The 24,503-nt window shown below is 38.6% G+C and overlaps 1 protein-coding gene across 1 annotated transcript in view; it reads left to right on the forward strand.

The window, feature by feature from the left end:
- Positions 1-24,503, forward strand: part of ATP8A1 (ATPase phospholipid transporting 8A1) — a 74,717-nt gene that overhangs the window by 10,805 nt on the left and 39,409 nt on the right. Inside the window, exons 2-11 of the mRNA XM_015827258.1 lie at positions 4,083-4,197; positions 5,586-5,685; positions 9,918-10,016; positions 11,018-11,063; positions 11,401-11,441; positions 13,434-13,507; positions 17,194-17,263; positions 18,293-18,420; positions 23,041-23,152; positions 23,988-24,153. Of these exons, the coding sequence (XP_015682744.1) occupies positions 4,083-4,197; positions 5,586-5,685; positions 9,918-10,016; positions 11,018-11,063; positions 11,401-11,441; positions 13,434-13,507; positions 17,194-17,263; positions 18,293-18,420; positions 23,041-23,152; positions 23,988-24,153 (951 nt within the window). The remainder of the gene's footprint in view (positions 1-4,082; positions 4,198-5,585; positions 5,686-9,917; positions 10,017-11,017; positions 11,064-11,400; positions 11,442-13,433; positions 13,508-17,193; positions 17,264-18,292; positions 18,421-23,040; positions 23,153-23,987; positions 24,154-24,503) is intronic.

Below are 24,503 nucleotides of genomic sequence, written 5' to 3' on the forward strand. Positions count from 1 at the left end.
CGAGGCGTAGCTGGCAAGCGGCAGAGACGGAGCAGGCCGACCACCAGCTGGCCCAGCCCAAGGGAGGTAAGGCACCCGCCGGAAAAGGGGGGAAAAATGGCGGACAAAAAAAATGGCGGACAGCCTTGCTTGGCGACCCCCATGAAATGGTCGATCGACCCCAAATGGGGTCCCGACCCACAGGTTGAGAACCACTGGTGTATGGTAATTGATAGCCCTTATAATATTTTATGTAAACTTCACTTCACCCCTCTCCCAGTTCTACGTGCAACTGAAGGTTGTTTTTATGTTTGGATCCTTTTACAAAACTATAATTTTGTAAATTCCCCACTTGTTCAGCTGCTTATCAATTGTCTGACAGTAGCACACACCCTCTTCTGCAACAAAAGCTTCAGAAGAAGACTCATTTTCAGGGCTATTATTCCACCACTCTAATTCAAATTTATTCTTTTTTTTACCACTAGGTAAGTGTCTGTCCGTAATGGAGTATAATTAACGTGAAACCGTTTATTCAGGTCGCTTGGAATCTCAGTATGCTGATACCTAATCTGCTTATTATACAAAATAACATCTAATCTTTTTCTTAACGTTTTTTTTCTTCTGCTTCCTCTAACAAAATATTGAAATATGCAAATTAGCACGGAGGCCTAAACCACCTTCAAAATTTATCAGTTCCTCTTTTAATGCTTCAGATGTTCAGATGCCTGGGTGGAACATTGCCAGCATATCAAATTCACATTTCTTCACTTTTCTGTTGACTCCTCCGTTGGACTCTGTCTCCTCGGTCTTCACTGTTGAGCCCAGGGTGGCCTAACGACAGGTAGTCCTCAACGTACGACCACAATTGAGCCCAGAATTTCTGCTGCTTAAGCGAGACGTTTGTTAACGGCATTTGGAAGCTGGCCAAAGCTGTATGAGAACAAAACAAAGCTGAAGTTGAATCCTAACAAAGCAATTCCATTTTTCCCAATGACTCTCTGGTGTTTTTTCTCTCTGCTCCTTTTACGATGAGGCAGGGCTGTGATTCAAGTCTTCTAGACCAGGGCTTTTCAACCTTTTCACCCATTGGACCACTTTTAGGATATGGCAATATCCAAGTACCACCAGTCGCCTAGCAAGGTGTCAAAAACTTGATGACCCCCCCCAAAAGGGGAAAAAGTGATGAAGTACAGGTAGTCCTCGCGAACAACAGTTCGCTTAGTGACTGTTCGAAGTTACAACGTCACTGAAAAAAGTGTCCCCCAAGCCACAGCTGAGCAAGACACCTGCCTGCCCGCCCGGCAGCGCTCTTCCTCCTGTCCGAGGTTTCCATTGTTGTGAGCATTTCTGTTGAGGATTGGAACTGGTGGTGGGGTGGTGGGGTGTTTGGTTTTTAATTCCCCCTGTCTGCTGAGTGGTTGCAGCAGGTTTTGGTCACTTCACATGACCCTGGGACACTGTGATCGTCATAAATATGAATCAGTTGCCAAGCATCTGAATGTAAATCACAAGACCCTGGAGAGGCTGCAACATTCCAGCTGATTGGTGCTTCTTCTGGGCTCAGCAGAAGCACCAGGATCAGCGCCGAGCTCCAGCTGGAGCCTGGCGCTGATCCTGGCGCTTCCACTGAGCCCTGACAGCCCCGAAGAAGCGCCGATCAGCTGGAAAGCAGCACTGATCCTGGCGCTTCCGCTGAGCCCTGACAGCCCTGCAGCTCCAGCCATCTCTCGCTCAGGCTTGTGCGGTGCTGCCCCCGGTTCAGCTCATTCCCCTCCCCTGCTACCCCTTTTCTAGGATGGTCGCGTACCACCTGCCAGGTGCCAATGTACCACAGGTGGTACCTGTACCACTGGTTGAAAAGCCCTGTTCTAGACTCAGGACTGTTATTTGGTAAAGAGGGTGAGGGCATAACTGCGGAGGTCTTTAGCCAACTTTGTACTTCCAGCTGTCAACTCTTTTCCGAAAGCAAGAAAACCTGGCGGTAGTAACGCAAAAGTCTCATCGCCATCGCGATAAGACTGTTTTTGCAAGGTGCTCTCTACGTGGGATTGCTTTCGAAGGCTACTTAGAAACCACAGTCGGTGTGATGCGCAACTGTCTGCACGCTGACAGGCAAGAGCAGTTAACAGTAGACCCATATTCACAATCCTATTCCAGGTGCTAGGCTTGCTTTCAGCAGACTTCTAAAGGCGTGCGAAGTGATAGTTTTAACTTTTAAAGTGCTTAAGTGCTTCGCTGTAATTGGAGGACCCCCTTCTCCCAGTGGAACCGGTCAATCCAGCAGGCTCATTTCAGTCGAAAATGTTGAGCATCCCCTCAAAAATTGTCTTGCATGTATCCGAATTTGCAACCAAAATGTTGGAGATGTGGTAGTATGGATGCTACTTATTATCATATTTGGTGGACATGTAGGGATGTTAAAGCCTTTTGGATTAAGATTTGGTGGAATATTCAACAGATTTTTAAGAAAAAGATAAAATTTACACCGCAGTTATTTCTGCTGGGTATCATGGATAATTTGGATCAAAAAGAAATGAAACTGATGTCGTATTGTATACCAGCAGCAAGGATATTAGTTGCTCAAAATTGGGAAAAAAAGATGTTACCAACTATGGATGATTGGAGACAGAAAGTATCACATTTTGCAGAGATGGCAAAAATATCCGCGTACCTGAAGGATCATTCTCAGGAGAAATTTATCTCAATGTGGAGAAGATGGATAGATTATATACAGAGAAAGTATGAATTGAAAAATTACTATGTAGCTTTTGATTAACAAAAGATGTTTTTTTAAAAAAAAAAAAAATTTTGTATGTATCTTAGTGTTATTTTAGAGTCATAGCAAGTTTATACTAGTGTGTAGTAATATGGAGTAATTGTGAATAGATTTTGATTATTTTGTGTTTATTTCCTAGATTAGCTTTGGGAAGTCCTGGGGGTGGGGGGAAAGGGTAGGTCTGTATTATAGATTTATATGTAGGATTTTTTTAAGGAGGTGTCCGGTGATACCCCAACTGCACAAGACAAGATGGTTGAGTGTGGAAGGGAGGTAGGAAAGAGGGAGGAAGGAGGAGTGGTGGTAGAATGGGAGGAGGAAGGAGTGGTAAGTGGAAGAGGGTGGTGCGGGAGGGGTACACCGGACACGTCTGTGAATGTTTTGTTTAGCTTTATTCTCTTTGGTTGATATTGTGATAAAAGATTCATGTTTGTGTTTTTTAAATGAAAAATAATAATAAAAAAAATTTTAAAAAAATGTTGAGCATCATGGATTATGATAGATTAAATGGCTCAGAGGCAGGGGTCTCGTTGGTGGTCTCCACCCTGTGGAATAGTCTTCCCAGCCTAGTAGCTGACAGCTCTTCATAGGCAGAGTTGCCTACAAAAGCTTTGGTGTGGAACACTTGATGTGGGGGAGAGAGAAGAAGGAAGGTGTGTTTGTGTTCGAACTAAAGCAGCCAAAAATCAGCTAGAAAAGAGAAGTCCGTCCCCCCCCCCCCATGAGAAGGAAGAATGTAGCATAAAAAGAACCCATGATAGGTCAAGATTGAAATATTCGACAAGACTTTGGAGAACTGATGTTACCTAACATTGGTTGCTGTCCATAAATAAAATTATTTCTATTTTAATGCTTTTAGTTATCTTGGCCTTTATTTTTGGTTTTTAACTGCACATTATTATGATTTTTGTCTTATACTACTGTAAACTTTTGGGAGTTGCAAGCTTCAACCATATAAAACTTTAACAAGTCAGTCCCTGGCCAGAGTATACCAAGCTTGGAATAGGCTGCAACTGTTGTAACGTAAATAAGTAACGCTTAAAGTACATGAAATGTAATTTCTCTGTCAAATCAAAATATTTAGTTTAAATGCTTTTAGCACCTGGAAAAGCTACCTTAGCATGTCGTCAATACAGCAAGGAAAGATTTAAAAAATATGTCGTCTTAAATAGGAATTAAAAAGATTAATTTTTGTCAATATAAATGGTACGATCGTACGTAGTATTGTTTTTTGCATTTCTCACTAACGTTTAAAAATGCTTTTTTTGCTTTCATCTAAATAATCACAGAATTTAAGGGTACATATCAAGTTTCTACTATTTTGTAGGCTATGAGAAGACAGATGATGTTTCAGAGAAGACCTCATTAGCTGATCAAGAGGAACTGAGAACTATATTCATCAATCAACCACAATTGTCTAAGTTCTGTAGCAACCATGTCAGGTACCTGTATCAAGAGTTTTGTGTAATTAACTTGCATATTCTCACTGAAAGCCAAAGCACGGTTCTGCCACTGCATCCTAAGCTCTGACCAGTTGTGTTTGTGCAGTATCACTACGTGCACGCTGAAAGAGCGGGGCTTGTACTTCCTTTAGTCATGTGTGTCCCTAAACTTCACCCCTGGATATCTCTGATTTGTTACAAGTTATTGTGGGGTCCTTGATGTACTCTGAGCTTGGCTGTTGTCTTGCAGACATGTAACAACCTCAGGCTAGGATGGGGGGGGGGGATTGCAGGGAGAGGGAGAAGGAAGACTGGGGGGGGGTCCTTGGTGGTCTCTGAGATTGATGGTTTTCTTNGTGTGTCCCTAAACTTCACCCCTGGATATCTCTGATTTGTTACAAGTTATTGTGGGGTCCTTGATGTACTCTGAGCTTGGCTGTTGTCTTGCAGACATGTAACAACCTCAGGCTAGGATGGGGGGGGGGGATTGCAGGGAGAGGGAGAAGGAAGACTGGGGGGGGGTCCTTGGTGGTCTCTGAGATTGATGGTTTTCTTGCAGACATTTCATTATCAAACAAATTAGTTGCTATATTAGGTGCCTGCACCAGACTCTACTCTCTTTTAGCACTGATGACATTACCTAGTTTATAAATATTTATTCAATATTTATTGTGATTTTTATTATTGCCTGTTCACCACCCTGAGTCCCGTAAGGGAGATAGGGCGGTATATAAATTTAAATAATAAATAAATAAATAAATAGTTTGGGTAATGAGACCACCAAGCTCCGAGACCACCAAGGACACCCCCCCCAGTTCAACCCTGAATTACAAATATTCTATTGATACAACTTATTGTTGATATTTACCATTTGACACTGAGATTGATTAATATACAATTGATAGAAATGGTGCAGATAGGATGTTTGGGGGCCATTTGGGGAGTGGCTGCAATCCTCTTTCGAACTGAGGATTGTGAAAATTCACCTGGGATTTTGCAACCCAGTTTGTTGTGCTCCTCTTACATTTTGAGCGGTGGCCTCAGGTGTGAAACTGCAAAGCAGCGAGAGACACACAAAAATTGCTATTGTTATAAATAAATAAACAAACATCAAGCACACTGTTTGGGGAATGAAAGGTCTGGAAGAAAACAAGCCACCTCAGAGGGCATCAAGGACCCCTCAGAAAAAAAAAAAATATTTTAACATTTAATGGCAATGCTAGAGTTTTGTTTCCAAATCTCTCGGACGTTATGTTTATTTAGACCTATAAATACTGCAATAACTCTTAAAATAATTCTCTGTATACAGCATTTAGTGTACTCTGTATATATTATCTGCTTTTAATCTCTTTCCCTTAATTCCATGCATTTTAATTCCTCTCTCTTAGCACTGCAAAATACAACGTTATCACATTCCTGCCTAGGTTCCTCTATTCTCAGTTTAGGAGAGCTGCTAATGCCTTTTTTCTTTTCATTGCATTGCTTCAGGTAAGGATGTGTACAAGGGCTCTGCTCCCTCCCTCCCTCCCTTTATCCTCCAGCAACATTTAATTGTTAGACATTATACAATTGGTTGTAATGTCCTCAGTGGTTGCAGGCGTTCATCATGCAATGTCTTAGGTTCAGATAAAATCTTGGAACTTCTTAGGGCAGTGGTGGCGAACCTATGGCACGCGTGCCAGAGGCGGCACTCAGAGCCCTCTCTGTGGGCACATGTGCCATGCCCCAGAGAGGGCAACTGTCCCTCTTCAACCAGCCACCCGCTAACTCGCCGAGGTCCCACATGGCCGGATGCATCCCAGCACCCATGCGCTCGCTGGCCTCTGTGTGCAGGGGCCGATGGTGTCAGGCAGCAGCCGCCCCGGCCCCTGCCTCACCTTTCCCTGTGACAATGGCACCCCGCCCTGCCTTGCCTTGCCTCGCCTCACCCCGCAGGACGAGTCTCCTGCCCACCGCCCCACCTGCCAGAGACCCCCTGGATCTCCCCCAACCCTGCCTGGCCCCCACAGGTGTCCCTCCCCATGAGCAACATTGAGGTGATCACGCCCACCTTGGCCACACCCATCCAATCTGCCATGACCACCACAGCGACGCCCACCCAGTGGGCCACGCCCACCCGGCACCCGGCGATAAATAAGTGGGTTTGGGGTTGCAGTTTGGGCACTCGGTCTCTAAAAGGTTCACCATCACTGTCTTAGGGAATGAAACTTTAAACTAGGGGGAGGGAGGTGGTTCCCCCCCCCCTAAATATAGCTATACAGTTTTATTGTTTTAAAATGTTTTTAGTATTTTTAATAATAACTAGCTGTACCCAGCCAGGCGTTGCTGTGGCTCAGTCTGGTAAAAGCATGTGTTGCTTTTATGTCCAACAGATGGCGCTGTTTTTCAAAAAAAAGCATGTTTTTACCTGTCACAGGTGTGACATCTATATAATATAGGTATATAAAAACACGCGCGTATTCGAATGCAGCGTTGTGTCAAAATTTCAAAGCAATCGGTGAAGAACTTTCGGAGATTTAAGATTTTGAACAAACGAACATTGACATTTTTATTTATATAGATGTATATTTTGAATTGTAAGCCGCTCAGAGAGATTGACTGAGGTGGGCGGTCATAGAAATTGAACAAACAAACAAATATATTGTCTAACTTCCCAAGAAGCATTTGGACCCTGGGACTTATCTGGGACTTACCCTGACATTTATCAGGTTATAGCATGATCCCGAGGGGGAAAAAAAATGCTTTAAGAGTTGCATTCATTTATAATGAGTTGATTCCTTCAAAGCATCATCTTTTTTCAGACTCACTCAAAAATCTGGAGGGGGGGGAAGTCACCCCACTTTAATGATTAACAAGGAGATGCTCTATCCAAGTGAGGTCCAAGGCACTTAGTCCAAATCATTTTTTGAAGAATGTAAACAATGTTTTCCGAAACACATTATCGCTGTACTAAACTTTAAACTGAAAGTTGCTTTACCAGTTCTTCTTGTCCATATATAATGATAGGTATAATAAAGAGTATCTTTGATTGGTTGTGTAGGAAAGGCCAACTCCTGTATTTTCTTATCTAAATTTCACCCCTCCTGTGATAATGAGTTTAACCCTCCCGACTGAACTTTGTAATTGGGCATATTTTATTTATTTATTTTATTTATTCGATTTTTATCCCGCCCTTCTCCTTACCGGACTCAGGGCGGCTAACAGCCTTATAAAAACAGATACTACAATAAATACCTAATTTAAAACCAAATTAAAAAGAAATATTTACTATGGCCTGGATAAATTAAAATTTCTCTTAAAAACCCCACTAAAAATTCCTTAGGCCAATCCCGCTTGTTGGAAGAGCCATGTCTTTAGGGCGCGGCGGAAGAAGGGGAGATCCGGGATCACCCGGATCTCTGAGGGTAGTTCGTTCCAGAGGGTGGGGGCTCCCACCGAGAAGGCCCTCCCCCTGGAGGTCGCCAGCCGGCACTGTCTGGCTGACGGCACCCTGAGGAGACCCACTCTGTGGGAGCGTACCGGCCGATGGGAGGTAATCTGCGGCAGAAGGCGGTCTCGGAGATATCCAGGTCCGATGCCATGGAGCGCTTTGAAGATGATGNGCCGCCGTGTGCAAAAAAAAAAAAAAAAAAGATTCAATCAATCAATTTCAACTTCTCGCGGGGAAAAAAAAGATCTCGCAAAGTTGGAATTGATTGATTGAACTTTTTAGTCCCGCCCAGTCTGCCGTTACCACTGCAGCCACGCCCACTCAATGGGCCACGCCCACCCAGCACTCAACGATGCATAGGTGGGTTTGGGGTTGCAGTTTAGGCACTCGCTCTCTAAAAGGTTCGCCATCACTGAACTAGGGGGAGGGAAGGTGGTTCCCCCCCCCTTAAATATAGCTATACAGTTTTATTGTTTTAAAATGTTTTTTTAATATTTTTAACAATAATGTATATTTTGAATTGTAAGCTGCTCAGAGAGATTGACTGAGGTGGGTGGTCATAGAAATTGAACAAACAAACAAATATATTGTCTAACTTCCCAAGAAGCATTTGGACCCTGGTACCTATCTGGGACTTACCCTGACATTTATCAGGTTATAGCCATTGTTGCTCTGCACAGATTTTAATCCTGTTTTAAAAAATCTTTGTTTGGGGGTCAAATAAGATTCTCCCAGTTCTTTAAAAGTTGCCCACAGCAATATAGTTTAGAGCAGGGGTAGGCAACCTTGGCTCTTTTATGACTGGTGGACTTCAACTCCCAGAATTCCTGAGCCAGCGTGGCTCAGCTTGGAAAGCTCTCCCTTTCCCCTTAGCATGGCTGGCTCAGGAATTCTGGGAGTTGAAGTCCACAAGTCATAAAAGAGCCAAGGTTGCCTACCCCTGGGTTATAGCATGATCCCGAGGGAAAAAAATGCTTTAAGAGTTGCATTCGTTTATAATGAGTTGATTCCTTCAAAGCATCATCTTTTTTCAGACTCACTCAAAAATCTGGAGGGGGGGGAAGTCACCCCACTTTAATGATTAACAAAGAGATGCTCTGTCCAAGTGAGGTCCAAGGCACTTAGTCCAAATCATTTTTGAAGAATGTAAACAATGTTTTCCGAAACACATTATCGCTGTACTAAACTTTAAACCGAAAGTTGCTTTACCAGTTCTTCTTGTCCATATATAATGATAGGTATAATAAAGAGTATCTTTGATTGGTTGTGTAGGAAAGGCCAACTCCTACATTTTCTTATCTAAATTTCACCCCTCATGTGATAAGGAGTTTAACCCTCCCGACTGAACTTTGTAATTGGGCATTTATTTTGACTTCAGCGTTTCCGTAGAACATAATATAACAAGTGAAAAGATTAGTATATGCTCAGTTAGAAAGTTATTGTGTGACTTCTTTGATATCATGTCAGGCTTTGATATCATGTGTTCTAGTTCTACGTTGTAGTATTTCTTGTATTAAAGGCTGTAAAGATGATGAGATTGAATTTAACGCATTTTCACGTTTATTCTGGGATAAATAAAAATTCTGGGGTACTTTTTTTTTTTTTAAAGTCATGGGGCATTAGTGGTATCTATACTTTATATAGACTTACTGCCGGGCAAGTTTTTAAATCATTTTAAGTTATGATAAAAGGAATTCGGATTACCTGAAATCCTAAACTGACAGTGAAACTTCTCTTGAGTTCACAATTTAGTCCAGATTACAGAATAATGGAAGGGACCTTGGAGGTCTTCTAGCACAACCCCCTGCTCAAGCAGGAGACCCTATGCCATTTCAAACAAATGGTTGTCCAGTCTCTTCTTGTGTGGAGCACCCACAACTTCTGGAGGGAAGCTGTTCCACTGATTAATAGTTCTCACTGTCAGGAAGTGAGAGAGTAGCACAGTTTCTCACTGTTTCTCCTTAGTTCTAGGTTGCCTCTCTCCTTGATGAGTTTCCATCTGTTGCTTCTTGTCCTGCCTTCAGGTGCAGATGGATCAGTAATGCCTAAAACTCAAATTACTAACAATATTTTTGGTGATTATAAGTATATGGTGTTTATTAATAAACAGTTAATCGTAACCAGGGTAGACAATAATTACTTGAAATAACTTGTAATTATTAGTGACCTATTTGAGGAATTTTCCTCATGAGCATTTAACTGGATTCTGCTGATATCGTATTTTATTGACTATATTTTCATACAGTCAATGCGACTAATATTCAAACGTACTTTTCTTTTTATACCTTAGCAAATTCCAGACGTTTCTCCAACAGGACGGTATACAACATTGGTTCCTCTCTTGTTTATTTTAGTTGTAGCAGCGGTCAAAGAAATAATAGAAGATATTGTAAGTAGCCAAACATTTCCTTCATAGCTTTAAACTAATACTCACTTTCAAATAAGATACATGTTTACTTGGGGTTTGCGTCCCACTCGGCCATCCAGGGACTTGCGGGCTCAGCCTGCTCCTCAGTCCACTCCAGGGCCCAGCTGCACCCAACTTAACTTAACTTAACTCCTGAGAGAGGTGCCCAGTTGATGTGAGGTTCAGCTTTCCTACACAGAGTAGCACAGCCTCGTGTTATTCTGCTATTCTCACAATCCTTGGAAGCCTCCGTTTTTAAGGCTGAGGAGCAGACTGAGTCCAACAGGTCCCTGGGTGGACCTGTTGGACTCAGTCTGCTTTGCTTTGCTTGTTAAAACAAAACCACTGCATTAATAAGATGCCAGACTGAAATTTTTTCCCCAAATGCATTGATTACCAGAAGTATATTGAACGTTACTGATTTTGATCAGAGCAAGACATCGCCTCTTCCAGAATTGTGTCCCAAGCTTGGTACAAAACACACCATCTTTAGAGAATAATGGAGACAAGCTCACAGTATGTGTCCATCTATAGCAGGGGTAGTCAACCTTGGCTCTTTTATGACTCGTGGACTTCAATTCCTAGAATTCCTGAGCCAGCTTAGCTTAGCTGGCTCAGGAATTCTGGGAGTTGAAGTCCACGAGTCATAAAAGAGCCAAGGTTGACTACCCCTGATCTATAGGCTAAGAGGAGAATGTTTTTTTAAAAAAAAACATTTTGAACAACTCCCATAGCAAATCACCAGTTTTAAGATGCTCTCTGCAGTCTGCCTGGACAATACAGTACTTCTTAAAAAACTTAAAAAGTTCTGCCTGGGTTTGCATATAGTATAAATCACAAAAAAAATTACCACACTAGTTCTTTAACTTGATTTGTTATACATGTTGTGTGATATGTGTTATGTAATTTACTTTCATATGCAACGTGCCCAATATTTAAAATACTCCGTAAAAGTAGTGTAAAATCTATGTGATTTGTTTCAGAAAAGACAGAAAGCTGATAATGCTGTGAATAAAAAGGAAGTACAAGGTAGGAAGTTTCATATATAACCATTTTTTAGCTGTTCAGTGAGTAAAAATGAAGTCATCTGAAGTTTTCTGAATAACGCTATTTTTATAATTATTTTGTCGTTTATTTATATGATTTATATGGTCACCCATTTCATGGCAGTGAATGTAGATAGTGTTCAAAGTATAAACAAGAAATTATAGTATATATGTGTGTGTGTGTGTGTGTATGTATATGTATATAGGTATGTATGTATGTATGGGTGTGTGTGTATATATATATATATCTATATCTCCATATGTATATCTAAAGCATTTTGATCATTGCTGTGGTTTTATTGTTGCTTTTCATGATGCAGTACTGAGAAATGGAGCTTGGGAGATTGTACACTGGGAAAAGGTATGTGGCTTCCTTATTGTTCAGACTATAAAATCTAAATATGTTTTGGATCCATCCAAAGAACTGAACAGACCAAAATGCTTGTTAAACACCATTCTGAAGTATATTTGTTGTTCAAGTTATTTCATAGCGTTTACCTTTGTGCGGCATTTTGTACCACCCACTATAAAAATGACAGATTATCCCAACATCTTATATTTAGTGATATAACCTACGACAGATAGTCCTTGACTTACAGGAGTTCATTCAGTGACTGTTCGAAGTTACAATGGCATTGAAAAAAGTGACTTACGACTGTTTTTCACACTTACGACCATTGCAGCATCCCCAGGGTCACGTGATCAAAATTTGGACGCTTGCCAACTGACTTGTACTTACGACAGTTGCAGTGTCCTGGGGTCACGTGGTCCCCTTTTGCGACCTTTTGCCAAGCAAAGTTCAATGGGGGAAGCCAGATTCATCTAACAACCGTGTTACTAACTTAACTGCAGTGATTCACTTAACTGTAGCAAGAAAGGTTGTAAAATGGGACAAAACTCACTTAACAAATGTCTCACTTAGCAACTGAAAATTTTGCTCTCCGTTGTGGCCGTAAGTCAAGGACTACCTGTATATAACATAAGATATAAGCAGTTCTGCCCAGAGAAGAGTAACTCTGGATCTAAATCTTTATATATATCACGGTGAATTAGACTGAATAAATGAAATGTTTGGGTTTACCACGTTGAGTATATTGTCCTTAAATGGATTAAATTTAATTTTTGCCCTATGTTTTCTAGTTTGTTGACCATATGTTTACCATATTGATTAAATTGTCATTAATTGTTTTGTTGAAAGTTCTGGTTTATTTTTTATTGCCCAAGTAATCATTCAGTGTGCATATGATCACGAAAGGATTAATTTGTACGCTCTGATACGCAAAGGATTTAGGCAAAAGAATACTATTCTGCGCCAATTGTTCTCGAAGTTGCCATTTCCCTACCATATTAATCCAACATTAGTTGTTTTCACACAGCATATAGACAGTAAATATCCTGGCTTGTCACAATACATTGAATCAAATGAGCCGGTTAGCATATGTTAAGTCACCAAAGTTTAATAGTAACCATACTGGTTAAGTTATAAAAATGCACGTGTATCTTATCTGTTTAAACATGTAAATGTAACCATTGCGCTAACAGTATTATAGTGAAGAATTAAAAAATATTACCTGTCTTGTTTAGCATAGAACACGGCTCTAATTGTTCTTCTAATTGTCTTCGTTCCTTATGGATTGCAGTGTTTACTTAGGGGAAAATAAGCACTGGAGATCTGAAGGACAAATTCATTTTACATATTTTTAGTTCATGACAACTGTAAATCTATATCTGCCCCCATAGAAGTCGATTTCATTGAACTAAGTGAGGATTACTTCTAAGTAGAAACTCTTCAAATTACTCTAGTAATCAACTTTATATAGCTGCAAGAGACTCTCTTTCAGTATTTGACTTGACAGATTTTATACTGTATAAACTTTATCTCTTAGCCAATAAAGACCCCCCCCCCAAATTGCTATAATTTTGTCATTACGCAAGTGCTACAGGAGCCCATAATTCATCAGTAAAATTTATGTATTGAAGTCAACTCCACGTTTTTAATTCTTGGAGGATTACTGTCAGACTGTGCAACATGATCTAAATAAGACAAAGAGCTGACTAATTATGAAGAGGTCTTTTGTATTCATGTCAAGTAACAAAACAGATCACTATGTTTTGTTATTAGGAAACAGTTGTTTTACTTTCTGTCATAAAATGAAAATAGAAATGTGGTCATTCTGTTAAATGGGAGAAAAATATACTTAGATGAGAAAGCATACAGTTTTTAAACCTCTTACCGTCAATTCCATTTTAAGTAGTTTGCTACTTTTATTGCACAGTGTGTACTTAGATACAGCAAAGAACAGGATTATTCTGCTGGTTTCAGACCGTTAACCAATTCCCAGTTTTCTTTCAGGTAGATGTTGGAGATATAGTTTTAATAAAAGGCAAAGAATATATACCTGCTGACATTGTGCTTCTCTCATCAAGGTAGAATTGTTCGTCAATGCTTCCAGAATAGAGTCTGTTTTCTCTCTCCAACTTTGATCCATAATTGCACCAAGGAAATAGAGAATAAACAGAAGTGTTTAGAACTGCTGAAATGTTGCATACATGAATTATTGCTCCTTCGAATAAATAAAGTGCTAGGCTTTCCCGCGCATCTGATTATATTTTCATTCATAGTTTGGAACTCAAAAGTTTTCCCCTCTAATTTTATTTAATTTATCACACAAATATACCCACTGAAAATAAAACGCTAGTTTGCAGCACAGTGTCGTCTTAATATCAAAGCATAACAAAATGTTATTGACAATTTCCTGAGAATATAGCGTTTAAAATGATTCTAAAAAGCCTTAAGTCCTGCTTTCAGAATTCAAAATACTAGATTTCATCCTTGTGAAATTTAATCTTGTTTATCTGTGTTTCCTTGGACAACTCAATATGTGAAATGTGTTGTTTTTTTTTCAAAATCTATTTGATTGGATCATGGTCTCCAAATATATATATTTATAGAGAGTATTTTGCTACTCTTTCCTGAAGATTTTTACAATATGCCATTTTTGTTTGAATAGGCTTTAAAGTGAAAGCTGACACCTCATACTCTTTATTTTGTTATTTTCTATGAGGAAATTGGTGCAGGTATGGCTCTCGTCTACGTCACGCCTTCCTGGTAGAAGTACTGAATTTTAATTTCTAGAAATACCAGAGTACCTCTTTGGGATGGTGGAACAGCCATGACTCCCAATATTTATTAATTCTGTTAAAGGAGTTCCTAACATCTGAAAAGGAAACCCAAGAGATTTTCCTCCATTCCTTTTTCAAATTGTTTTTATTATTTTGCTAAAGTTAAAATAATACATCATTATGCTCTTATTTCCTTTCTAATGCCATGGATTTGTATTACTGTAGGACAGTGGTTCTCAACCTGTGGGTCGGGACCCCATTTGGGGTCGATCGACCATTTCATGGGGGTCGCCATTTTTTTTTGTCCGCCATTTTTTTTGTCCGCCATTTTTTTACCCTTTTCCGGCGGGTGCCTTACCTCCCTTGGGCTCGGCCAGCTGGTGGTCGGCCTGCTCCGTCTCTGCCGCTTGCCAGCTACGCCTCGGCCGGTGCAGGGGGTGGAACTACACATGTGCGGCGCTCCCAGGCAGGGAAAATCCTCGACTTACGACCGGTTGGGTAGTCCTTAACTTACGACTGGTTTAGTCCTCGACTTACGACTGGTTTAGTCCTCGACTTACGACTGGTTTAGTCCTCGACTTATGACCGGTTTAGTCCTCGACGTACGACTGGTTGGGGTCACGGCATTAAAAAGGTTGAGAACCACTGCTGTAGGAGATGATCAGGCTGAGCCCGAGGGAGGGGTCAAACATGTCATCAGTCATGAGTCCCTGTGCGCCCACAAGAGATCTAAGCCCCTCCCACCTTGAATGCCTCTCTTATCCCCCACTCATCTCTCTTGATGCTAGTAGCTCAGATTATAGACTATAGAGAGTTTAAGCTTGCAATAAATCTTTATACTTATCTGAACTGCTTGACAATTAACCCTTCAATGTCTACCTTTTAGGGTTATTTTTGCTATCTCTGAAAACAGTTTAAATAACACATTTTTTCTGATCCAAATTAAATAGATTTTTGAGAAAAAAAAGATGTCAAGTGTTTCCTAACACGCTTTATATAACAATTTCAACTTTCTGTCTCTCTCTTTTTTTTTAAATCCATTTGGTTTCTGTTCTTTTTATTTATTCTGTTATAATTATTATTATTTCAAAACTGGTAAAGGTTGCAGTGGGGGAAATAGTGAAGGTGACCAATGGGGAGCATCTCCCAGCTGATCTCATCAGTCTCTCGACAAGGTTAGAATGAATCAGTTCCAGAATAAATGTGCTTCTGGGTCCTTCTACTAAACCGCAGCAGAAAAGGATTCTGCTGTGAACAGATTGCAGAATGTTTTACTATGCACAAACCTTCATTTAAATGGAAGTACAAGGGAATGTTTGACTTTGTCTAAGCTAATCTGCATGATGACAATATTAAAGCCTCATGTCCAATTAGACTCCCATGTACCTCAGTATACATTCCACGGAAATTAATTGGGCATACTTAAAAATCAGGTTTAGGATTACAATTAATACAAAGACAGTTGATCTACCTCCAGAATTAGTCTATAAAATAAACCAATGACTAAAATTAACTTGTTTCATTGAAGTTATTATGTAGATACCATCTAAAGTTTTAAACTCAACTCCCTTGAGGAAAATGAACTGTCTGGAAACATGAAGTAAAATCATACTATAGAGAACTTCATGTTTTCAGTAATTTTATACAACACTTTCCATATTAACAAATGATATATTTTGAGAATTATACAGGACCCACAGCACAGACCTAAATGTTGCATGCTTTATATCGCATGCATTTGGATTTGTTATTGGATGAACAGCCTGCCACTGCAGTAAAAGCAATATTTATATAGTAGTTTATATACTTGGATTGTATTTTGTTTTGACATCATTGATTTGATCATAGAGATGAATGTCGGTATATAGTAATTTCTGTAATGAAACATATTTTCCTGATTGTTGATGTTCTACGCATTTATTTTCAATATCATTCAGAAAATATTCACTCAAATGTAGGCCCAATTTGATATATAGGGCTTATTTCAAATTACATGTACATAATTTGGTAGCTTTCCGGGGCAATCCTATGCGTACGTGACTATTCAAAACTAAACTGGTTTGAATTGGGTAGACGTGCTTCCTAGATAGATGTGTAAAGGATTGCACAATATTTGTTAAATTGTATGAAATATATCCAGATTTAAATATGTTTCATATACTGAAAGTGAAATAACCTGCATGCTAATTTGGAGTCAATTACAGTTTCAGAAAAAACTGGCCTTTAAAAAGTAAATGTAAATTGAAGAAATTCCTGTTTGAATATGGACGTGCTTTGCAACTTTACCAAATTTTCAATATTTATTAAATATATTTATGACATCAACGCAAGGTCAACATTATATGTATTTTGGGAGATATGCTGGTATTTTCATACAGTGCATTTAATTACAATTATGTTGACTATGATTTTTGTCTTTTTTTTTTTTTTTTGTCTTCAGTTTCTGGAGTTTACTTCCTGTTTCCAGCAAAAAAAACCCACCCATTGGATAAAATAGATTTGCTTAATAACTGCCATATTCGCTTAACGACCACCGCAAAAGTCATAAAATCAGGCGTGGTCACATGTTGACTTGCTTTGTGATTGCAATGACTTATAATTCTGGGCTCAATTACAGTCATATGTCAAGGACTTCCTATATGTTGCATAATGGTTTATGTTACTTTATTAAAAACTAAAAAAGTTTATTTTATGTTATTTAAACCTGTGGATTGCAAGTTTAGTTTCTTGCCAAACTAGCTTGCTTTTTCTGCCTAGCACTTTGCAAGGAGATTTTAAGATCTGGAACCATTTAGTTTCTACCAGTGCATTAATGAAGACAATATGAATCATTTTCTTTACACATTTTAAGGGTCATTTTCTGAAAGTGTAAATTGCTAGTTAATATTGTTTTAACGATGATAACATAAACTAAAGAATGATGTTGTATTTCAGTGAAAATAGATTCTGGACTGCTTAATTTATAAAATGGATCTTCTCTTTTCTATAAGTGAGCCGCAAGCTATGTGCTACATTGAAACATCAAATTTAGATGGCGAAACTAATTTAAAAATACGACAGGTAAGAAGTTAAGTTTTCCCCCCCGCTCTCTGTTTTATGTATGTTGAGATGGAATGTCTGTATTGCTCCAAGGTAATTCACAGTGCATAATTCACAGTATGAAGCAGAATCTTAAAAGGGCAAAAAAAAAAATGCACTGAGAAAGAGGAACATTTCATTTAAGTCCTCAAGAGATGTAGGCAGTGATCCAAAGTGTATTGCATACCATTGGTGTTAGTCTGTTATTTACATAAAGAAGCGTCTGCATGTTAAAAAACCTGGCTTTACCTGTAAAATATGAATGATGTATATTCCTTCTATGCATGAGTTTTCAGAATGCTAAGTATAAAAATTAATAATGCTTCCATTTTATGTTTCCAGTCTTCTCAATATTTTCATTTTTATTAGGCTTTTGACTTTATACTCAATTTTGTGAAAAAATCTTACATGGAAAATTGGGCACTGCTGGTGAACAGGGAAGAAAAATGAGAGGACAGTATCATATATGTATATAAAGATGAACAGAATTTTTTAATGAAAATATATAATTAAAATATGAATATGTTATCTAATCAGCTCTGATAAATAGGGTTAGCATAAACATGGGTTGAAATGGGTGAGTGCAGCTTAGTGCAGAGATGAAACATTTGAAAACATTTTGCTTTTAGTTGACTTAAATTTGTCACCTGTGCATAAAATTAGGGCAAATATCAACAATTATTAGCAACTAGCAAGTTTAATCAGTCATACATTTTGTATTTGGCTTAGATGTGAGGCACAGTTTATTGCTCCAAACAATATGACATCCTGTTCTTAAATAAAAATGAATCAGTTTTCAGTGCCTTGCTAAATTATATGGAATTTAAATAAAAGAGCTTATAAAACTGAAGTTAACTGCAGGATGAGTTTGCTTATGTATAATATGATTTACCATTACTGGTGAATGCAACTAATTAATAGATGTAAACACCAATATATAAGACGTCATAAGCTTGTGTTACTTATTCTTAATTTTTCATGATTGCATTACCGAAAATTTTGTTCAAACAGGGCTTACCGCTGACCTCTGATATAAAGGACATTGACAGTTTGGTGAGACTTTCAGGCAAAATTGAATGTGAAAGTCCTAATAGACATCTCTATGACTTTGTTGGAAATATTAGACTAGACAGTCACGGGTATGTAAACTTTGGCGTACAATTTCTTTCATAATATTTCTAAACTGTATAAAAAATAGAATATTGATATTGGTGGAAAGAATATTTTCATTGCTGCATTTTAACAACAAAAAAAATTATATGTGTTGATTGTATTAATTTCAGTTGATTTTCACTGTTTAAAGTTCTGGTGATTTCACCCCCACGCACACAGACACAAACACCCATTTTATACAAAAATATTAATTCAACGTACTTATTCATCCTGCTATTTTAAAATAGGTTGGCCATTTTATTTCAGCATCATTGTTCAAACTTTAAAGCTTGGGGATAGAAAGGGAAGGTGGCAAAACAGATTTTACTCACGAAAATAACCAACCTTTGACCTCACAAGCATTTATAATTATGGTTTGGCTTTTACTCTTCACTTTACACAGACACGCATTCACCTCTGAGATCTATTTCTAACCATAACAATTTAAAATGAATGCCTCTCTTATCTGAGTCCTTAACACCACTACTCAAATTTCAACTGGTATTTTTCTCCAAATATCCTAAAGCACATCGCTTTTCATCCATTATGCCCATAGACATTTTCTATCTCATATCCGTGATCCACATAACTATTTTTTGAACTGAACTAGATTCTTAACATATTTTAATAGAATCATAGAATATTGAGTGGGACTCTTTAAGTTGTCTAGTGCAACATTAGAATCAAGTTCACGTGAAGTGTTAATACCACTTTACAATGCCTTGGTAAGGCCACACTTGGAATACTGCATCCAGTTTTGGTCACCACGATGTAAAAATGATGTTGAGACTCTAGAAAGAGTGCAGAGAAGAGCAACAAAGATGATCAGGGGACTGGAGGCTAAAGCATATAAGGAACGGTTGCTGGAATTGGGTATGTCTAGTTTAATGAAGAGAAGGACGATAGCAGTCTTCCAGTATCTCAGGGGTTGCCCCAAAGAAGAGGGAGTCAAGCTATTCTCCAAAGCACCAGAAGGCAGGACAAGAAGCAAGGGATGGAAACTAATCAAGGACAGAAGCAACCTAGAACGAAGGAGAAACTTCCTGACAGTTAGAACAATTAACCAGTGGAACAACCTGCCTCCAGAAGTTGTGAGTGCTCCAACACTGGAAGTCTTTAAGAAGAGACTGGACAGCCAATTGTGTGAAATGGTATAGGTTTGGACTAGATGACCTCCAAGGTACCTTCCATCATCATCGTTGTTGTTGTTATTATTATTATTATTATTATTATTATTATTATTATTATTATTATTATTATTATTACTGTTATTAACAGATGGTCTATCAGCCTTTGTTTGAAAGCTTTCCTAGGAAAAGAAGTCCAGCATGACTGTTCTAACCATACTGTTCTACTGCTTAAAAAGCCCTTAGAATCGAGAAATTCTTCCTAATACTCAAGCTGGATCTCCTGTCTTTTAATTTCAAATATAATTACATTAATTTGAAGGTAGTCGCGTTAACTTGAGGAAGTTTCAAACTTGCTTTTGCCGATTGCAATCCTTAATTCTGACCCTCTTTTTATGTCCCGTTTGTTTACTGGTTTCTTATTAATGCTCCACTGAAACTTTTCAACGTTTCAAGAGCACGGGTTCATTGCAGTTGTACGGCACTTCTCATTTCATGAGAGAAACGTCACGCTATTTTTTTCTCAGTCCTGTCAGTGAACGGCGTATCTTCTTCCCCAAAGGAGCAGATATGCAAAACAAAAAAACTAATTTGTGAAACAATTGGCACATCTAGTTAGAATGTTTGAAATATCAGACCAAAGGAAATATTTTGAAACTTTCGCTTATTTACGAAAACTCAAACCTGTTGCTTTCTTAATTTTCAAGCTAGAAGCATGATCATCTGGAATGACCTGCCCCCCGACCTACGTACAACTGCGGACCTGCGCCTCTTTCGCCGAGCCTTGAAAACCCATCTATTCCATGCGGCCGGCCTGACGTAGTTTTAATTGTGTTTTGTAGGGGTTTCTATAGGGGGTATTTTAGAGCAGGCTTTTTATTTAATATTTATTGTGATTTTTATTATCGCCTGTTCACCGCCCTGAGTCCCGTAAGGGAGATAGGGCGGTATATAAATTTAAATAATAAATAAATAAATAAATGATAGTCATTGATAAACAGAACTATCATGCAACCTGCAGAAAAATTGACAAGAGTGGATTATTGCAAGTATTTCTATAGCCCACTGTAGAAGCAATACTTAAAAACGTTTCTAAAGCCTCAAATGTTGCTTGCACAAACAGCAAAGAACTGAATCCAGAAACGAAGAAGTAGGGAATATATTCAGTTTAACAATGCATGCGAATCTACAGGAAAAATCCTCCGTTCGCTTTGAGACCTCTTTCTGTGCAGGCACAATGCACTTGGCAGTTACGCCACAAACAAAAAAAGCAGCACAATCGTGCACTTGTCAGCTCAAAAGCTCAACAATGTAACAATGCGTCTGTTGTTCACATGTACAACGCACGTTTTTGTGTTTGGCCGTTTGCTGGCAAGGCTCAATATACAAAAAGCATAATTTACTGGAAAATCTCTCAACGACCATAACAACGGGAATCTGTTATGATCCTGCACTGCACCCATTTTTGTAAGGGGCACTCTGTCCATGAAAGCACCACAGGAATTATCTATGGAGGGTCATGGACAGTGCACATTTTTGTGCTGGCCCACCAAAGAAAACACGAAGCACGTAGCAGATACATAATGCACAGCATTATATTACAATCCGTGAACTTAATTTTCATATAGAAGGATCTAATAGCAATAAACATAATCGGCCATGTACAAAAGGGTCTAGAGCAGGGGTAGGCAACCTTGGCTCTTTTATGACTGGTGGACTTCAACTCCCAGAATTCCTGAGCCAGCCATGCTGAGGGGAAAGGGAGAGGTTTCCAAGCTGAGCCATGCTGGCTCAGGAATTCTGGGAGCTGAAGTCCACCAGTCATAAAAGAGCCAACGTTGCCTACCCCTGGTCTAGAGACTCTGAGAAATGTAGTTAATGCCGTATTCTCTATTCCCTTTAACTAGTTCCACTCAATACTAACAGAGTTTAAAACCTTTGCCTGCTTGTAACTGGGCAATACAATATAAAAAGGATTTTTTTATGTATTACTTGCAGAAGATTGAAGGACTGTTTTGTGTTAGAAATGTTTGGCACATCCTGCTTTCCCGTTCAGTAGAAATGGCAGATAGAACCGAAAGCTTAATATTAAGAAATGAGGCGTGCAAAGTTCAGCTGATCAGACTTGGGTTCCAGGCCATCCAGAGTCAAGTTTTGGATTGCAGAAGACTTCCTTCCAATGAGCTCAGCAGCATTTTAACATCTGGATGCTCTCCGTTAACACGCAAAAGAAAACTGCTCATTGAAGGAAGAACCGGATGGAAACTAATCAAGGAGAGAAGCAACCTAGAACTAAGGAGAAACTTCTTGACAGTTAGAACAATTAACAACTAACTGTCAAACTTCTTGACAGTTAGAACAACCTGCCTCCAGAAGCGGTGAATGCTCCAACATTGGAAGTTTTTAAGAAGAGACTGGACAGCCATTTGTCTGAAATGGTATAGGGTTTCCTGCCTGAGCAGGGGGTTGGACTCAATGACCTCCAAGGTCCCTTCCAACTTTATTTATTTATTTATTTTATTATTATTATTATTATTATTATTATTATTATTATTATTATTATTATTATTATTATTATTATTACTACTACTATTATTATTATTATTATTATTATTAACCAAAGAGGAAACATCATCATATATCAAGACCTGTGGTACTTCCACTGCAAAATGGTTGATTTTATAAGCAGCACAAATGTAAAAGAAGAGGGAGGTCACGTACTTTAGTAGATTAAGCACTGACAGCAAATAAAGCTGAAAAGCTAAACTGAAACAAGCTTTTTCCAGTGCTGTTACTAATGATACAAGAGGCCCTATTTATTCCTATGTACTACCTCTTGTCTTTTTCACTCTTAAAAAAAAAATCCCTAATGAAGAATGAAAATTGTGGTGAGTCTTAATTGTGTGACCTGTATTACATCAGGATGTGACTCAATTTTGGACTCCGTTGCAATGATTGAAACTCCTTTAAGTTATATACATATTTCATAGGACTGTACAAATATTAGTACAAAATAGAAATTTGGATATTATTATTATTTTTTTTAGATTAGATAAACTCTATTGTCATTTTTTTCCTGTGGGCACAACGGCACACATTAAAAAAATGAAATTTAGTTGCTTGCTCTCAAAGTGTACACAACACACATTTAAAGCATACTATATACAACATATGTATAGACCCACACCCTTACGCATAAGTAACATATAAATATTAATCACTGTCCATCTTGAATGCATAACGGAAGGAGGAAGCTTTAGAGTACAGTGCAGAGAGAAACGTAACATACCTAATGGCAGAATTAAAATTTATGTTCTTATTAATTATGTTCTTCTTGTTCTCATTAAAAGGGCTTCAGAAAGTTGCATTTAATAAATGTGCCTTAGAAAAAAAGCAATCTGTTTCTATATTAATGTTTCCAAAGTAGTTATTTTATGATCGGTTCAATGTAACTTAATTTTTGCTATCTTCTTTTTTTAGGACTGTCCCACTGGGGCCTGACCAGATTCTCCTGCGTGGTGCTCAGCTGAGAAATACACAGTGGGTTCACGGGATCGTTGTTTATACAGGACATGATACAAAACTCATGCAGGTTTGTCTCCTAACTGAGAATAAACCTTATATACAAGGGTCTTTGGACATTCTGCTCTGTGTCTATGACATAATAGACAGGGCCAAAAGATATCTCATTGGATAATAAATTAAAAGCATGAATATACAGGTAGTTCTCAACAACAGTTCATTCAGTGATCCACTTAACAACTGTAGCAAGAAAGGTTGTAAAATGGGGCAAAATTCACTTAGCCGTCTCAGCAACAAAAAAATTTGTGGTCGTAAGTCAGTTGTGGTCGTAAGTCGAGGACTGCCTGCACAAAAGAACACTTAACACCATGGGCTTGCTCTACAGATAAAAAAAAAAACAGTTGTCCATCATTATTATTGGGGAAATATGTTGGTATCGTTTGACACATATCAAGGTTATATCCTTGGGTGTGTCAGTGCACTAAATAAACACATGACTCATAAATTAATAAAAGTATGCATTTATTTTACTGTCAGATTAAATCAACAGTAATTTATAGGACAACATGATACGTTAAAGACAATCAAGCTTCTTATCACATGCATTTCAATCATTTGTTAATCTTTAAAGTGCCACAACACTACAAAATCTAATGTAGCTATTTCTGGCATTTATTTCAACAGTAGTTCCTATTTTTTCTCATTGATACCTCCAATGGAATGTATCGCTCAAGTTAAAACTGCACCATGTTTTTCAAGCCTGCATAGAATAAGCTATATCAGTAATTGACGTGAATATTTAGGATCATTAATCAAGGCATGAAAATATCCTTAGAAATTAAAGAAAAACCAAAATAGCATACGAACGTCATAATTTACTTGTGGACCCTCTATCTCCTCCACAGAACTCAACGAGCCCACCTCTTAAACTGTCAAACGTGGAGAGGATCACAAATATACAAATTCTGTTCCTGTTCTGCATTCTTATTGCCATGTCTCTGATCTGTTCCATTGGGGCCGCTATATGGAATCAAAAACACGAAGGGAGAGACTGGTACATCAACCTCACCTGTAAGTGTATTAAAACAAGTGTATTTTTTCCTGCCATAATGATACCTGTCTTACTTTATGTCTACAAAGTAAAATAAATGCGTGACACACCTTTGTATTTATAACCGTGTAAAACAATATTATGGTTAATATTGACTAAAGGTTTTAAACGGATTTTTTATATAGTTGGTAACCTCAAGAATTGTGGGTATACACTTGCATATACATGGCATCGGACCTGGATATCTCCGAGACCGCCTTCTGCCGCAGGCTACCTCCCATCGGCTGGTACGCTCCCACAGAGTGGGTCTCCTTAGGGTGCCGTCAGCCAGACAGTGCCGGCTGGCGACCCCCAGGGGGAGGGCCTTCTT

Source organism: Protobothrops mucrosquamatus, unplaced genomic scaffold, assembly GCF_001527695.2.
Source record: "Protobothrops mucrosquamatus isolate PMUCROS unplaced genomic scaffold, P.Mucros_1.0 scaffold3578, whole genome shotgun sequence".
Lineage (NCBI taxonomy): Eukaryota > Metazoa > Chordata > Lepidosauria > Squamata > Viperidae > Protobothrops > Protobothrops mucrosquamatus.